The following is a 19,116-nucleotide window of genomic DNA, read 5'->3' on the forward strand; positions in this document are numbered from 1 at the left end:
AAATTGCTTGAACTTTTCAAATGTTTCAGACTTGTGCTTCATCAAGTAGACATAACCATATCTACTCAAATCGTCAGTGAAGGTGAGAAAATAACGATATCCGCCGCGTGCCTCTACGCTCATCGGACCACACACATTGGTCTGTATGATTTCCAACAAGTCACTTGCACGCTCCATTGTTCCGGAGAACGGAGTTTTAGTCATCTTGCCCATGAGGCATGGTTCGCACGTGTCAAGTGAATCAAAGTCAAGTGACTCCAAAAGTCCATCGGTATGGAGTTTCTTCATGCGCTTTACACCAATATGACCTAAGCGGCAGTGCCACAAAAATATGGCGCTATCATTGTTAACTCTAACTCTTTTGGTCTCAATGTGATGTATGTGTGTATCGCTATCAAGATTCAATATGAACAATCCTCTCACATTGGGTGCATGACTATGAAAGATGTTACTCATAGAAATAGAACAACCATTATTCTCTGACTTAAAAGAGTAACCGTCTCGCAATAAACAAGATCCAGATATAATGTTCATGCTTAACGCAGGCACTAAATAACAATGATTCAAGTTCATAACTAATCCTGATGGTAACTGAAGTGAAACTGTGCCGACGGCGATTGCATAAACCTTGGAACCATTTCCTACGCGCGTCGTCACTTCATCTTTCGCCAGCCTTCGTCTATTCCGCAGTTCCTGTTTCGAGTTGCAAATATGAGCAACAGAACCGGTTTGGTTTTCTGTTGATGCATAACAACGCATAACATCTGTTGGGTCTGTTTGGTTTTCTTATCATTCGGCACTTGAACCAACAAACACTTGTTGTAAAGTATACTTGGGTAACTCACCTCCAGCTCCTAAAATCCGCTTATACAAAGCAAACATCTGAATGGAAACCATTCTCAGTGCTTCCATGAGAAAACAAGATAATCATTCCACATGTTTATACCTTTTCCTATGCTTGTGAATTAAGAATATTACTACTTCAGCAAACATCGAAAGTAAGATGAATTTTACAAAACTCTTTCCTTAAAGACTTACAAAGATCAGAATGGCAGTCTGTCAGGCTATGTGCAAAACAAACTGTACGGTTATCAGAAGCACTAGTTCTAGTGGAACTAAAAAAGTTGCAACTACATCGTGCACGAAAACACAGGACTATCTATCATTTGAAGTCCGCTATATGTTGGCTGATCTTTGCATCTCTGGCTCGACGTTTATACTGGACAGGAAGGACACTACTTCCATGATAGTTGGCCTCCTGAATTGATAATGGCAAGGAGACGAAGGTTACTCCTACTGATTAGCAGCAGTGAACTGAAACTGAGAGCCTTTTATCACTACAGACATGCATCCAAAGACGCATCCATTCCATGGGATTTATTCTAGCTACTAATTCTACCATGGAGCAATGACACTAGCTAGCTTACTGAAACTACATGCCTCTGATCGATGGAGCTAGTGCTTGCTGCCACCGTTGGCATCGGTCAGGTCCATGGCGGGCCTCTCCACGTCCTCCATCTCCTCCTCCCGGGCGAACACCGCCTGGTCCAGCACCGACGCCGACCCGCCAACGCCTCCGTACAGGCCGGGCACCCACGACGCGTCCTCGCCGCCGTCCAGGTCCAGCACGCCCTCGCCGATGGTGCTGCAACACCATGTGCTACTGGCGCTGGAGCTTTTCGAGCTGCTCCATCTTCACGTCACGGAGCGAGACGTGCCCTAGGCAGATCGACGCCACGACGGGGCGCCGGCCGGCCGGCGGTGCGTAGCGCGGACGGACGGAGGCCGATTCGGCAGCACCCACCGCGGAATCGACGGATCAAACACAGATGTCAAAATAGGGAGAGGAGGGGGAGGAGGGGAGGGGCACTTACGACCGGGGAGAAATCCAGTGGGGATGGAGTTCGCCGGCGTCGAGGTGTCGAGGAGGAGGAGTCACACGGCGGCGGCGGCGGGGTGTCGAGGAGGAGTCACACGGCAGCGGCGGCGATTCCACGAGGCCACCCTCGAGGGTTCTGAACCGCGTGGAAAGCGAGGGATCGGAGGGGTAAGACGGGGATTGAGCCGAGGAAACCCCGCACGCCAAACGGGTCCTCGGGGATTTGCGAGGTTTGTGGCCCACGCGAGGAAAATCCTCCCAAATCCTCCCCAATCCTCTCAAACCAAACGAGGCCTTAGGCCTTATATCATCCTGAATAACCAACATTGTGGTGTGTTTTTTAATCATATAGACATATGCATTAATCAATTTATGTCGTCTTCATCATCTAACGGTGTAATCCTTGTTGAATGCAGATATGTATCCAAAGGGGTCTCCAAAGTACAATCTTATGAAAGTGACTGGAAAAAAGGCTTCACACGGTGCGAAGAAGTTGACACCCAAAATTAAAAAGGCTACTCCAAAAGGTATGTTAATGCTTCATCTCTGCTTGTTGAATTATAGCAACTCTTGTCATGTTGAGTGTGATCAAGTATTTTACTCTATACATTTGTGCTATGTGTAGTTAAGAAGCCCAGAGCTTAGTGGAACCCGGCTCTTGAAAAGGCTCTGGTAGATTTACTTGATGAGCACAATAATCCATATCATAGAGGTCAAAATGGTTGGTCTGCTGAATCTTGGAACAGAATGACAAAAATATTCCATGAGAAATATCCCCATACAAATTTCACAAAACAACAAATCCAAGAGAAACAAAAAGATTTGAAGAGTCAATACAGGATAATCAAGGATGCTCGAAAGCAAAGTGGTGTTAGCTGGAACTATCATACACACATGATAGAGGCCGACCCACATCTTTGGCAGAACTTGATTATTGTAAGTTTGATAATATACAATGCAACTTGTTTCCTCTTGTTTTCGGGTGATCTAGGTTTGATAAACCATTTCTCTTATATACAGTCCTAGCCAGACATAAGCAAGTTTCAAACAAAGCCATTTCCTCTGTATGACAAGCTAGGTGATCTTTATGATGGTGAGTTTAATGGATTTTCATTTGCTACCTTTTTCTTACCTCTATAAAGAATTTCTATTGCTATGTGACCTTTAGTGAGAACTTGGGTGCTTGTGCAGGACATATAGCAGAAGGTAATTACAATTTTACATCAATTGAGGCTACACAAGTGATTGACGATGATCCTGAAGTTGAAAGATATGAGACTGGGTTCTCTTTTGATCTGAATCAGTGCGAAGATGATTTACTCATGTATGATGATCCAAGAGATGCGGCTCAAAGTGATGATCCAAGTGGAGCTATTCAAAGTGATGATCCAACAGATGGTACTCAAAGTGATGTTACTCGAGCAGGTGCTCCTGGTGGTTCCAATAAAAAGCTAGTGAAGGAGTCCAAGAAGAAAAAGCGGGATGATCCCATGGTGGAAGTGATGGCAAACTATGTGGAGACCAAACGGAAGCAAGCAGAGGAGGAGTCTGCTTTGTTCGCAGAGTCAAAAAATGCCCAACAATTCACCATCACCAAGTGCATTGTTGTTCTGCACAAGATGGAAAGCATCTCACATGGAGAAAGGGCCGCTGCATACAAGGTGTTCAAAAATGCTGAGAATCGTGAGATTTTCCTCAATGCCGCCGCCGAAGATGAAGTGAGCGCCGCCGTGTTCCTTCGGAGCGAAATGGCAGACTTACCTCGGGGTATCTAAGGTAAGATTTTTCTATGTTCTTCATACTCTTGTGTGTTTACTTTCAATTACTTGGTTGGCTGGATTATGTGTCTGCTAGTCTTAGCCAGATTATGTGTCTGGAAAAAATACTCCACTGCTGCTGCTACTGTGCCTGATAGCTGATGCTGCTGCTGTGCTTGGTAGCTGTTGTGCTTGATAGCTGCTGTGCTTGATAGCTGCTGCAGATGATGACTATAATATGAATCCATGAACAGAACCTGTTCAATTGATACTTCTGTGTTCCAGATATATCGTATCAAGTTTAACTTGTTTACCATTTCACATTTTTATATGTGCTCAAATTGTTTTGAAAATACTTGGTTTCAAGCTGGTAAGTTGTATATGGACTGACTAAACAATACATAATGTTGATGTGTGGGCTGGTTTAACATATCTACTGGCTATCAATGATCCTTGATCTCAAATTCTTTTTGTGTGTGCCTGGATGAAGGGATATTTTTAAGTGGTCCAGATGTATCTTAGTAGACTGTTAAGTCATTCCAGGTTTTGTTCATGGATTAATATTATAGCAGCCACCAAAGGTCGTCATGGCCGCTTAAATCTGAGAGAGTGACCAACTAGCTAGCTACTTACTTTACGAGTGGATGCAGTACACATAGTAGCTAGACATGGTTCTGAATTTAACCTCGCAAATTCAGTTCAGTACGGTAGTATGTACGTACTCCGTCCCATAATATAATATGTTTTTACAAGATATCTTCATGCTATATATGTTCATTTGCTGATACTTGATATTTGCTGATATCTTCATGCTATATATGTCCGTACTGCTGGTACTTAGCAGTAACACACTGTTGCGAAATGCATTTCTGAATGACCCATTTGCATCGAACTTTGACGACTAACAAAATGCAGTAAATTTGATGAATGTTGAATTCAAGTGACTAATTCCCTTTGCTTTCCTGATGGCAGAAAAATGGAAGAGCAGAAGCCGAAGGACCAAAGGTTCAAGGCCAATGAGAACAAGCCTGTAATGAACGAATTACCATCCTCCGGACAGTCTGGTGCCTGCAAGGCCTAGCTGCCAATCATGTGACTCATATGTTAAAATGGGTGGTGTGAACATTTGCTTGGTCGTTCTGAAAACTATCCTACTGTGTTTTGAGTTTATATCTGCACTGCATGCCTGGAATGATAAATTAGTAGATTTTATCCTGTCATGTGTTCTCGTGGACCATTCGTGGTTTTGGAATCCACTTATATATGGTGATTTTATCATGTGATGTGTTCTCTTTTGATCTGAAGTTTTAAAAATTACATTTTTAATTATTAGTGTATTCCTGTGTATGAATCCCTTTGTACCAAATAGAAAGGATTTGAGAGGATTTGAGGGGATTCGAGGGGATTTGAGAGGATTGGGTGGAAGGAAGGGATTCACCCAATCCCCTGAAATCCCTCCCTCCCAAAACCTCCCCAATCCCCTGCAACCAAACGAGGCCTTAGGGAACTACAGTCGTGCGAGCGAGGGACTATTCCTTGCGCTGGGTCGGTCTCAACTCCCTATTGTTATCGAGTGACGATGATCCAAGCTAAACCTGGTGACCCTTGTGTGAGATTCGGGTTATGTTGTCCGACTGAAGTGAGATTCCTCTTAGATTAATTCGACGTACCCAGAATAAGGTTAGCCAATGTATTGCCGCACATCTAGCAGCGTGGTTATGCTCGGGTACGGATGATATCATGAGTCTTTGTTCGAACAAAATTGCCTCCTTAAGCTAACACTAGTAAAAGTGCCAGTGCGTTGCACCGGGTTAGATCGTTGATATTTGAATCATGAATTTTGTATTTGAAAAGTCCCGCCCTCACTCTTTGTTGACATCTACTTCAGCTCTGTACCTTCATTGAAGTGCAAGTAGAGATTCAAACATATGAACTTTCATACAAATGGAGTGAAACTTCACACAGATTGGTCATATAGTTACCACAAGACCATCACCATAGTTTTACTTATTTAATCTCTGCAACCAACATTATTATTTAATCTCTGCAAACAACATGAAGGAAAAAATGAGACACACGTTGATGCCGGTTTTTGAAGATCGAGAGTAGCAGTAGTGGCGGTCTACCTAGATCACCATGACAACTATATGGGGAGCTGATCTCCGGTCATTCCAAGTCTGCAAGATGCTAGTACACTTGAGACAATAGCCTGTCGCGAAGCCCTCGCATTGGCAGAAGACCTTGGCCTCCAGAACTTCGTCGTGGCATTATATGCATAACAAGTGATTAGTGACATATGGAAAGGAAGTTGGGTCGTCATGCAGTCATTATCAAGGTGGGATTACATCCACGCATCGACGTTCTGCCATTTTTATGTGAACTTCGACCCAAGAACTGATGGGGAACGTCGCATGGGAAACAAAAATTTTCCTACGCGCACGAAGACCTATCATGGTGATGTCCATCTACGAGAGGGGATGAGTGATCTACGTACCCTTGTAGACCGTACCGCAGAAGCGTAAGTGAACGCGGTTGATGTAGTGGAACGTCCTCACGTCCCTCGATCCGTCCCGCGAACTATCCCGCGATCAGTCCCACGATCTAGTGCCGAACGGACGGCACCTCCGCGTTCAGCACACGTACAGCTCGACGATGATCTCGGCCTTCTTGATCCAGCAAGAGAGACGGAGAGGTAGAAGAGTTCTCCGGCAGCGTGACGGCGCTCCGAAGGTTGGTGATGATCTTGTCTCAGCAGGGCTCCGGCCGAGCTTCGCAGAAACGCGATCTAGAGGAAAAACCGTGGAGGTATGTGGTCGGGCTGCCGTGGAAAAGTCGTCTCAAATCAGCCATAAAACCTCCGTATATATAGGTGGCAGAGGGGGAGCCTTGCCTTGGGGCTCAAGGAGCCCCAAGGGGGTCGGCCGAGTCAAGGGGGGAAGGTCTCCCCCCCCCCCAAACCGAGTCCTACTTGGTTTGGTGGGTGGAGTCCTTCTTTCCTTTCCCACCTCCCCCTTTTTTTCTCTTTGATTTTTCTTCCAATGCGCATAGGGTCCTTTTAATTTGTCCCACCAGCCCACTAAGGGCTGGTGCGCCACCCTCAAGGCCTATGGGCTTCCCCGGGGTGGGTTGCCCCCCCCCCCCCCCGGTGAACTCCCGGAACCCATTCGTCATTCCCGGTACATTCCCGGTAACTCCGAAAACCTTCCGGTAATCAAATGAGGTCATCCTATATATCAATCTCCGTTTTTGGACCATTCCGGAAACCCTCATGACGTCCGTGATCTCATCCGGGACTCCGAACAACATTCGGTAACCAACCATATAACTCAAATACGCATAAAACAACGTCGAACCTTAAGTGTGCAGACCCTGCGGGTTCGAGAACTATGTAGACATGACCCGAGAGACTCCTCGGTCAATATCCAATAGCGGGACCTGGATGCCCATATTGGATCCTACATATTCTACGAAGATCTTATCGTTTGAACCTCAGTGCCAAGGATTCATATAATCCCGTATGTCATTCCCTTTGTTCTTCGGTATGTTACTTGCCCGAGATTCGATCGTCAGTATCCGCATACCTATTTCAATCTTGTTTACCGGCAAGTCTCTTTACTCGTTCTATAATACAAGATCCCGCAACTTACACCAAGTTACATTGCTTGCAAGGCTTGTTTGTGATGTTGTATTACCGAGTGGGCCCCGAGATACCTCTCCGTCACACGGAGTGACAAATCCCTGTCTTGATCCATACCAACTCAACTAACACCTTCGGAGATACCTGTAGAGCATCTTTATAGTCACCCAGTTACGTTGCGACGTTTGATACACACAAAGCATTCCTCCGGTGTCAGTGAGTTATATGATCTCATGGTCATAGGTACAAATGCTTGACACGCAGAAAACAGTAGCAACAAAATGACACGATCAACATGCTATGTCTATTAGTTTGGGTCTAGTCCATCACGTGATTCTCCTAATGACGTGATCCAGTTATCAAGCAACAACACCTTGTTCATAATCAGAAGACACTGACTATCTTTGATCAACTGGCTAGCCAACTAGAGGCTTGCTAGGGACAGTGTTTTGTCTATGTATCCACACATGTAAATGAGTCTTCATTCAATACAATTATAGCATGGATAATAAACGATTATCTTGATACAGGAATTATAATAATAACTATATTTATTATTGCCTCTAGGGCATAATTCCAACAGTCTCCCACTTGCACTAGAGTCAATAATCTAGCCCTCACATCATCATGCGAATTACATTGTAATAAATCTAACACCCATACAGTTCTGGTGTTGATCATGCTTCGCCCGTGGAAGAGGTTTAGTCAGCGGGTCTGCTACATTCAGATCCGTGTGCACTTTGCATATATTTACGTCCTCCCCTTCGACGTAGTCGCGGATGAGGTTGAAGCGTCGTTTGATGTGTCTGGACTTCTTGTGAAACCGTGGTTCCTTTGCTAAGGCAATGGCACCCGTGTTGTCACAGAACAAGGTTATTGGATTCAGTGCGCTTGGCACCACTCCAAGATCCGTCATGAATTGCTTCATCCAGACACCCTCCTTAGCCGCCTCCGAGGCAGCCATGTACTCTGCTTCACATGTAGAATCTGCTACCGCGCTTTGCTTGGAACTGCACCAGCTTACCGCACCCCCATTAAGAATAAATACGTATCGGTTTGCGACTTAGAGTCGTCCGGATCTGTGTCAAAGCTTGCATCGACGTAACCTTTTACGGCGAGCTCTTCGTCACCTCCATACACGAGAAACATCTCCTTAGTCCTTTTCAGGTACTTCAGGATATTCTTGACCGCTGTCCAGTGATCCACTCCTGGATTACTCTGGAACCTACCTGCCATACTTATGGCCAGGCTAACGTCCGGTCTAGTGCACAGCATTGCATACATGATAGAACCTATGGCTGAAGCATAGGGGACGGAGCGCATATGCTCTCTATCCTCATGAGTTGCTGGGCACTGAGTCTTACTCAATCTCGTACCTTGTAAAACTGGCAAGAACCCCTTCTTGGACTGTTCCATTTTGAACCTCTTCAAAACTTTATCAAGGTATGTGCTTTGTGAAAGTCCTATCAGGCGTTTTGATCTATCCCTATAGATCTTAATGCCTAGAATGTAAGCAGCTTCTCCTAGGTCCTTCATAGAGAAACTTTTATTCAAGTAATCCTTTATGCTCTCCAAAAACTCTACGTTGTTTCCAATCAACAATATGTCATCCACATATAATATTAGAAACGCCACAGAGCTCCCACTCACTTTCTTGTAAATACAAGATTCTCCAACCACTTGTATAAACCCAAATGCTTTGATCACCTCATCAAAGCGTTTATTCCAACTCCGAGATGCTTGCACCAGTCCATAAATGGATCGCTGGAGCTTGCACACCTTGTTAGCATTCTTAGGATCGACAAAACCTTCGGGTTGCATCATATACAATTCTTCCTTAAGGAAACCGTTAAGGAACGCTGTTTTGACATCCATCTGCCAGATTTCATAATCGAAAAATGCAGCTATTGCTAACATGATTCTGACGGACTTAAGCATCGCTACGGGTGAGAATGTCTCATCGTAGTCAACTCCTTGAACTTGTGAAAAACCCTTTGCCACAAGTCGACCTTTATAAACGGTCACATTGCCGTCAGCGTTCCTCTTCCTCTTAAAGATCCATTTGTTCTGAATAGCCTTGCGGCCCTCAGGCAGTACCTCCAAAGTCCACACTTTGTTCTCATACATGGATCCTATCTCGGACTTCATGGCTTCTAGCCATTTGTTGGAATCTGGGCCCACCATTGCTTCTTCATAGTTTGCAGGTTCATTGTTGTCCAACAACATGATTGATAAGACGGGATTACCATACCACTCTGGAGCAGCACGTGGTCTCGTCGACCTGCGTGGTTCGACAGAAACTTGAACTGGAGTTTCATGATCATCGTCATTAACTTCCTCCTCAACCGGTGTCGCAACGACAGAGGTTTCCCCTTGCCCTGCGCCACCATCCAGAGGGATGAGAGGTTCGACAACCTCGTCAAGTTCTATCTTCCTCCCACTCAATTCTCTCGAGAGAAACTCCTTCTCGAGAAAAGCTCCGTTTTTAGCAACAAACACTTTGCCCTCGGATTTGAGATAGAAGGTGTACCCAACTGTCTCTTTTGGGTAACCTATGAAGACGCACTTTTTTGCTTTGGGTTCCAGCTTTTCAGGCTGAAGCTTTTTGACATAAGCATCACATCCCCAAACTTTAAGAAACGACAACCTTTGCCTTTTGCCATACCACAGTTCGTATGGTGTCGTCTCAACGGATTTTGACGGTGCCCTATTTAAAGTGAATGCAGTTGTTTCTAATGCATAACCCCAAAACGATACGGCAAAACGGTAAGAGACATCATAGATCGCACCATCTCTAATAAAGTACGATTACGACGTTCGGACACACCATTACGCTATGGTGTTCCAGGCAGTGTCAACTGTGAAACAATTCCATATTGTCTTAAGTGAGCACCAAACTCGAAACTCAGATATTCACCCCCACGATCAGACCGTAGGAACTTGATCTTCTTGTTACGATGATTTTCAACTTCACTCTGAAATTGCTTGAACTTTTCAAATGTTTCAGACTTGTGCTTCATCAAGTAGACATAACCATATCTACTCAAATCGTCAGTGAAGGTGAGAAAATAACGATATCCGCCGCGTGCCTCTACGCTCATCGGACCACACACATTGGTCTGTATGATTTCCAACAAGTCACTTGCACGCTCCATTGTTCCGGAGAACGGAGTTTTAGTCATCTTGCCCATGAGGCATGGTTCGCACGTGTCAAGTGAATCAAAGTCAAGTGACTCCAAAAGTCCATCGGTATGGAGTTTCTTCATGCGCTTTACACCAATATGACCTAAGCGGCAGTGCCACAAAAATATGGCGCTATCATTGTTAACTCTAACTCTTTTGGTCTCAATGTTATGTATGTGTGTATCGCTATCAAGATTCAATATGAACAATCCTCTCACATTGGGTGCATGACCATAAAAGATGTTACTCATAGAAATAGAACAACCATTATTCTCTGACTTAAAAGAGTAACCGTCTCGCAATAAACAAGATCCAGATATAATGTTCATGCTTAACGCAGGCACTAAATAACAATGATTCAAGTTCATAACTAATCCTGATGGTAACTGAAGTGAAACTGTGCCGACGACGATTGCATAAACCTTGGAACCATTTCCTACGCGCGTCGTCACTTCATCTTTCGCCAGCCTTCGTCTATTCCGCAGTTCCTGTTTCGAGTTGCAAATATGAGCAACAGAACCGGTATCGAATACCCAGGCACTACTACGAGAGCTGGTTAAGTACACATCAATAACATGTATATCAAATATACCTGATTTTTCTTTGGCTGCCTTCTTATCTGCCAGATACTTGGGGCAATTACGCTTCCAGTGACCCATACCCTTGCAATAGTAACACTCTGTTTCAGGCTTAGGTCCAGCTTTGGGTTTCTTCGTCGGATTGGCAACAGGCTTGCCGCTCTTCTTTGAATTGCCCTTCTTGCCTTTGCCGTTTCTCTTGAAACTAGTGGTCTTATTCACCATCAACACTTGATGCTCTTTACGGAGTTCAGACTCTGCGACTTTCAGCATCGCAAACAACTCGCCGGGTGACTTGTTCATCCCTTGCATGTTGTAGTTCAACACAAAGCCTTTATAGCTTGGCGGCAGTGATTGAAGGATTCTATCAGTGATAGCCTCTTGCGGGAGTTCAATCCCCAGCTCAGCTACACGGTTTGAGTACCCAGACATTTTGAGCACATGTTCACTGACAGACGAGTTCTCCTCCATCTTGCAAGCATAGAATTTATCGGAGGTCTCATACCTCTCGATCCGGACGTTCTTCTGAAAGATAAACTTGAACTCCTAGAACATCTCAAATGCTCCATGACGCTCAAAGCGACGTTGAGGTCCCGGTTCTAAGCCATACAAGACTGCACATTGAACTACTGAGTAGTCCTCCTTATGTGCTAACCAAGCGTTCTTAACATCCTGATCAGCCGTAGCGGGTGGTTCATCTCCTAGCGCAGCATTAAGGACATAATCCTTCTTCCCAGCTTGTAAGATTAGCTTAAGATTACAAGCCCAGTCTACAAAGTTGCTTCCATCATCTTTCAACTTAGCTTTCTCTAGGAACGTATTAAAATTCAGGGTGACTGTCGCGTGAGCCATGATCTACAACACAAATATATTCAAAGTGGACTTAGACTATGTTCAAGATAATTAGAGTTTAACTTAATCAAATTATTCGCTAAACTCCCACTCAAAAAGTACATCTCTCTAGTCATTTGAGTGGTTCATGATCCACTTACACTAGCTCAAGTCCGATCATCACGTGAGTTGAGTATAGTTTCAGTGGTAAGCATCCATGTGCTAATCATATCATCTGTATGATTCATGATCGACCTTTTGGTCTCATGTGTTCCGAGGCCATGTCTGCACATGCTAGGCTCGTCAAGCTTAACCCGAGTGTTCCGCGTGCGCAACTATTTTGCACCCGTTGTATGTGAACGTTGAGTCTATCACACCCGATCATCACGTGGTGTCTCGAAACGACGAACTGTAGCAACGGTGCACAGTCGGGGAGAACACAATTTCGTCTTGAAATTTTAGTGAGAGATCACCTCATAATGCTACCGTCGTTCTAAGCAAAATAAGGTGCATAAAAGGATTAACATCACATGCAATTCATAAGTGACATGATATGGCCATCATCACGTGCTCCTTGATCTCCATCACCAAAGCACCAGCACGATCTTCTTGTCACCGGCGCCACACCATGATCTCCATCAACGTGTCGCCATCGGGGTTGTCGTGCTACTCATGCTATTACTACTAAAGCTACATCCTAGCAAAATAGTAAACGCATCTGCAAGCACAAACGTTAGTATAAAGACAACCCTATGGCTCCTGCCGGTTGCCGTACCATCGACGTGCAAGTCGATATTATCTATTACAACATGATCATCTCATACATCCAATATATCACATCACATTGTTGGCCATATCACATCACAAGCATACCCTGCAAAAACAAGTTAGACGTCCTCTAATTTTGTTGCTGCATGTTTTACGTGGTGAACATGGGTATCTAGTAGGATCGCATCTTACTTACGCAAACATCACAACAGAGATATATGAGTTGCTATTTAACCTCATCCAAGGACCTCCTCGGTCAAATCTGATTCAACTAAAGTTGGAGAAACTGACACTTGCCAGTCATCTTTGAGCAACGGGGTTACTCGTAGCGATGAAACCAGTCTCTCGTAAGCGTACGAGTAATGTCGGTCCAAGCCGCTTCAATCCAACAATACCGCGGAATCAAGAAAAGACAAAGGAGGGCAGCAAAACGCACATCACCGCCCACAAAAACTTTTGTGTTCTACTCGAGAAGACATCTACGCATGAACCTAGCTCATGATGCCACTGTTGGGGAACGTCGCATGGGAAACAAAAAATTTCCTACGCGCACGAAGACCTATCATGGTGATGTCCATCTACGAGAGGGGATGAGTGATCTACGTACCCTTGTAGACCGTACAGCAGAAGCGTTAGTGAACGCGGTTGATGTAGTGGAACGTCCTCACGTCCCTCGATCCGCCCCGCGAACTATCCTGCGATCAGTCCCACGATCTAGTGCCGAACGGACGGCACCACCGCGTTCAGCACACGTACAGCTCGACGATGATCTCGGCCTTCTTGATCCAGCAAGAGAGACGGAGAGGTAGAAGAGTTCTCCGGCAGCGTGACGGCGCTCCGGAGGTTGGTGATGATCTTGTCTCAGCAGGGCTCCGCCCGAACTACGCAGAAACGCGATCTAGAGGAAAAACCGTGGAGTTATGTGGTCGGGCTGCCGTGGAAAAGTCGTCTCAAATCAGCCCTAAAACCTCCGTATATATAGGTGGGAGAGGGGGAGCCTTGCCTTGGGGCTCCAAGGGGGTCGGCCGAGCCAAGGGGGGAAGGTCTCCCCCCCCAAACCGAGTCCTACTTGGTTTGGTGGGTGGAGTCCTTCTTTCCTTTCCCACCTCCCCTTTTTTTCTCTTTGGTTTTTCTTCCAATGCGTATAGGGTCCTTTTGGGCTGTCCCACCATCCCACTAAGGGCTGGTGCGCCACCCTCAAGGCCTATGGGCTTCCCCGGGGTGGGTTGCCCCCCCCCACCCCGGTGAACTCCCGGAACCCATTCGTCATTCCCGATACATTCCCGGTAACTCCGAAAACCTTCCGGTAATCAAATGAGGTCATCCTATATATCAATCTTCGTTTCCGGACCATTCCGAAAACCCTCGTGACGTCTGTGATCTCATCCGGGACTCCGAACAACATTCGGTAACCAACCATATAACTCAAATACGCATAAAACAACGTCGAACCTTAAGTGTGCAGACCCTGCGGGTTCGAGAACTATGTAGACATGACCCGAGAGACTCCTCGGTCAATATCCAATAGCGGGACCTGGATGCCCATATTGGATTCTACATATTCTACGAAGATCTTATCGTTTGAACCTCAGTGCCAAGGATTCATATAATCCCGTATGTCATTCCCTTTGTCCTTCGGTATGTTACTTGCCCGAGATTCGATCGTCAAGTATCCGCATACCTATTTCAATCTCGTTTACCGGCAAGTCTCTTTACTCGTTCTGTAATACAAGATCCCGCAACTTACACTAAGTTACATTGCTTGCAAGGCTTGTGTGTGATGTTGTATTACCGAGTGGGCCCCGAGATACCTCTCCGTCACACGGAGTGACAAATCCCAGTCTTGATCCATACTAACTCAACTAACACCTTCGGAGATACCTGTAGAGCATCTTTATAGTCACCCAGTTACGTTGCGACGTTTGATACACACAAAGCATTCCTCCAGTGTCAGTGAGTTATATGATCTCATGGTCATAGGAACAAATACTTGACACGCAGAAAACAGTAGCAACAAAATGACACGATCAACATGCTACGTCTATTAGTTTGGGTCTAGTCCATCACGTGATTCTCCTAATGACGTGATCCAGTTATCAAGCAACAACACCTTGTTCATAATCAGAAGACACTGACTATCTTTGATCAACTGGCTAGCCAACTAGAGGCTTGCTAGGGACAGTGTTTTATCTATGTATCCACACATGTAAATGAGTCTTCATTCAATACAATTATAGCATGGATAATAAACGATTATCTTGATACAGGAATTATAATAATAACTATATTTATTATTGCCTCTAGGGCATAATTCCAACAAGAACACACAATAAACTTCGACCTTGATGAAACAAACTTCTTTTGAACACACAAGGTAGTCAACCACATTGTCTGAATATTGAACTACTCTATTTTTAGAATTTTCACTTCTTGTTTTTTATCGTTGAACTTAATGTTTTTCATTCTTGAGTAATGAGGAAAATCTAGATTTTGTAACATTGAAGTGCTCCTTTTTTTACTTTGGACTTCTTGAGGCTTTTTATTTTATTTATTTACATATAACCACTCATATTTATTTATTTGAACTTCAACGAAAACTCAATTATATTTTAGACATCACAACAAATAGTAGTAATTGCAAAACTTTTCAGATTTGTTAGATGTGAAGTTTTATCTTTTGGATCATTGTAGTTTTGAAAAAACATCGACACATACGGAAGAGAGAATTATGTGTGTATAAAGTGGGTAGCAATTTTGAACTTCTCTTGGCCGAGCACTTGAACTTCTAGCAACAATTGTTTTTATTTTATGAGTTTTTTTAAATGCTAAAAATGGCGTTGTGTTTTTGTTTCGTTTTTTGAACATGTAAATCCTAGGTTTTAATAATCTTCGAACTTCTTTGTTATGTTAATTCTGACTTCACGTTTGTTTTATTTTCTATTAGCAAAGGTGCACATGAAGTCTGAACTCTGTATAGGGTTGTTCTTTACCATCGTGTAACCGTGTAACCGACTTCCACTGCACTTGTTCTCTCAATATCCATTTAAGTGCCCTTGTTAACATTGTATTCATTCCTACAACTCAATTTGCCCGTCGAACAAAAAAACGTATTTAATAATTGTTGCTTATCTGGCAGGATACAGTGAACAAGCACAAAGGATAAGCATGATTTTGCAATGATAAGAGTATTTGGTACCTAACTTTACATGTCAATTAATCACAACAATATAGTACATCACTATACACGATATGGCAGAATTAAAGAGAGACGCTATTCAGGAAATGTATAGGATAATCTGAAGTATTTAGGCATGTTGCCTGCTCATCTTAACCAAGAACACTTCGTTAGCCATTGTTTTTTTAATCTATAATAATTAATAGCTCAACAGGTTTGGCAACCTTGGAGATAATCCCTTCTCCCAAAAAAAGTAAATAGAATCCCTCCAATTTCTACAGTCATCATCACAACATGTAATTATCTAAAAAATAATAATCATTTAATGAATGCAAATTACAGAGTCGCCAATCATGGCGTACATACTACATCAATATTAGCATGACAGACATAAGTACTAAGCATATAAGCACTAACAGCCTATATTATAAGTTATAGCTCTGAAGGAAGTAATTGGTCGAGCTACTACAGATGTAGGAATGAACATATATTTGCTAGAACCAAATGATGATAGGATAAATGAAATTGAGACATTGCAGGATCTGCTAGCACTGAACTCAGAACAACAAAAGGGGAACTTTGTGCATTAATAACTGAATAAACAACATTGGATTAAAAAACGACTAAGATTGATGTGCACACGTATCTTCTGAAACAATCAGATATCTCACACGGAGTGAACCAAACATCTTCAGTACGTCACCAGCTTAATTACATGAGGTATGCATCATCACCATGTCCAGGATTACCAAAAGGTTGGAGGAGGGTGGTGATTGGAGAAACAAGGGAAGGAAGAGAAGACTTACCCATTTGGGAAGTGCGGGATGCTGCTTCAACGGCACTGACGGGCACATCATAGATCCATATGGAGATCGAGATTGAGTGGTCCAGTGGAAGAACGGTCGCATAATCACCGCGGAGGGCCCCATCACCGGGCGTGACTGTGGAGAAGGAGCCGACCTCCAGCACCTTCTCGCGGCCAGTTGCAAGCCCTTCGTTGCGAGGTTGGTCTTGGATCTGGGAGAACTACGGCGACGACAACCTGATGGGGAGGTGTGTGGCCGGCAGATATTCTGGATGGGAGGAGAGCGTGGGGTGGCCTCTGGCAGTTCTGGATCAGAAGGATGGGCCGTTCTAGGAGAAGGTGGGTAGTGGGTGGCCGGCGCCGGTTCCAGATCGCGACGCAAGGGCTGGGTTGAGGGTGGAGGCACCACTGGGTGGAGGTTGTGGGGGATGTGACCGACATCGTTCCAATGGCTGGCGCGGTAGGGCAGAGAGGTGAGGGCGGCGGTGGGAGGTCGAGGCAGGCGTGTGAGAGGAAGGCAGATGATGATCCCGGATCCGGTGTTTAGCTAGGCGCGGCATCGCCGGAGGTAGGTGGGTGGGTGGGGAGGTAGGGGAACCGGGGGTGGAGTGAGAGGTCGTCATGGGTCCTTGTGCTTGGTCCTCCTGCTGGCCGCACGCCGGCGCGGGGCGCAGCATGCACGTCCGGCACGGCGAGCCTCGGGAGGCGGTAGTAGGAGGAAGCCCCGCCGAGGAAGATGACCAGGGCTCACGCGAGCGCAGCGACTCCTCCGACCATCTCCGGCGTCCCTTGGACACTCCGTGCGGAGGGGTGAATTTGTAAAAGCCAAACGTTTTTTTTCAACTAACTGGAGGACCGCGGGTTGAATTGTGACAAAATACAGGTGTTTTTCTGTAAAATTTCCTCGATGGACGGGCAGAAGTGCTCCGCGCTTTATTATTATTAGGGGAGAGGAGATAATCTCTCTTTCCCCTAAAAAAAAGTTGTTCACTTACCAGCACAACTGTATTTACTGGATATCCAGTGTACCGGTACCACGAAGTAGGAGGGTGAAAGTTGTCCACGTTTTGCATTTGCATTTGGCAAGTCGATCTGTCATCTGTAGATATAACAATCCTATGAAAGAAAAGGAAAGCCCGTGCTGATCACCATCCACGACTCCACAAGTGCTTGCCTATTATCCTCGCACTTGCATGCATGCATCATGCATGTGCCCAACCTCAACCCAAACCACTGGCCACTGGCCACTGGCCAGCCAAATCCAGGTATCACGCACGTGCATAGTGCATGCATGGATGCACCCAATCCATGCTGCCGTCGTAACAAAATCCACCACAAGGAGTGCATAGTGCAACCCACGTACGCTGTGTATATCGACCAGTACGTACTAGCTACGTACTACATTAGCGGAATCGACTTTTAGTTGTTATAATCTCTTGTCAGCAGCAGCCGAAGTCCGGCGACCCTATCGATCCCGTCGGACGCCACCTCGGATCGAGTTTGCCGGCCGACCAGCCGTGTTATCGCACGCCGGAGCCGGCGGATTGGTTTGAACCCCGTGGAAAGTGCGCCCAACAACGCAGAAACGACGGAGCTACAAACCGATTTGATGTGCTCCATCTTGCTTTTGGACGTTGCCAGGCTCTTCGACCAACGCCACGCCTATATAAACGAGCCACCAGCTGCCGCTCAGAATGGCATCCGCATGCAGCAAATCGTGCGTTCACCGAGCAGACTTGACGTTGCACTGCAGGTCCAAGTTCCTAGCTAGCCAAGCCTGTACGCGCATGGCCAAAGCTTGCGCTCGCCGTGGTATGGTGCTTCTGGTGTGCGTCCTCCTGGTTCTCTCCTCCGCATCTACGACGGCGGCCGACGCGGCTGGCCGGCAAAGGGGTCATGGCAGAGAGGCCACGTCGCCGGCGCCGGCGACAATGGCAATGGCGAGAGGGCGTTTCGTCAGGAAGGTGCTGCGGGAGGAGATGGTTCAGGCGGACATTGGCCAGTCTAAGAGGACCAGCCCCGGCGGCCCAGACCCGCAGCATCATTAGTTGATGTCGGTTCACGGCTGCGTGCATGCAGTTTCTATGCAACCAACTGTGTTCTTGTCTTGGCAGCGAAAGCGAAGATTTTGTTTTTTCACAAGCATATGTATACAGTGTATGTCGTCGTTGATGTGTACGGAGTACCTGTTACACGTAGTGTACTACTATGTTACAACCGAAGTAGCATGTGCGTGGAACGAGTTATATATATGTTGTGACTGGTTTCTTAAAAATCAATAAATTTTAACTTTTGTCCGCATTTTGTCCACATTCTAATATTAAAAATGCTAGACCTACAAAAACCTACAAAGGTTTACTTAACCTTCCAAACTAACCTCCCCCCCCCCCCCCCCCCATGATTTTCAGTGGGGGTGGGGCTCCTCATCCCTCAATTACCAATCATAATCTTACACATCAGTTTGTACGTAAAATCTTTACGTAAGTCTTTGTACGTGTAGCAT

The 19,116-nt window shown here is 45.3% G+C and overlaps 1 protein-coding gene and 1 pseudogene across 1 annotated transcript; both read left to right on the top strand.

Moving 5' to 3' along the window:
- The first annotated feature begins 1,897 nt into the window (after window positions 1-1,897).
- LOC123402165 lies at window positions 1,898-3,654 on the top strand (annotated as a pseudogene).
- A 14,660-nt stretch (window positions 3,655-18,314) lies between these two features.
- On the top strand, window positions 18,315-18,786 carry LOC123419369 (CLAVATA3/ESR (CLE)-related protein 2). The gene has a single exon (XM_045107155.1). It carries the CDS (start codon window positions 18,401-18,403, stop codon window positions 18,659-18,661), a length of 261 nt encoding a protein of 86 aa, XP_044963090.1. The 5' UTR covers window positions 18,315-18,400; the 3' UTR covers window positions 18,662-18,786.
- Window positions 18,787-19,116: the final 330 nt, after the last annotated feature.

The sequence above is a fragment of the Hordeum vulgare genome, chromosome 1H, assembly GCF_904849725.1.
Source record: "Hordeum vulgare subsp. vulgare chromosome 1H, MorexV3_pseudomolecules_assembly, whole genome shotgun sequence".
NCBI lineage: Eukaryota > Viridiplantae > Streptophyta > Magnoliopsida > Poales > Poaceae > Hordeum > Hordeum vulgare.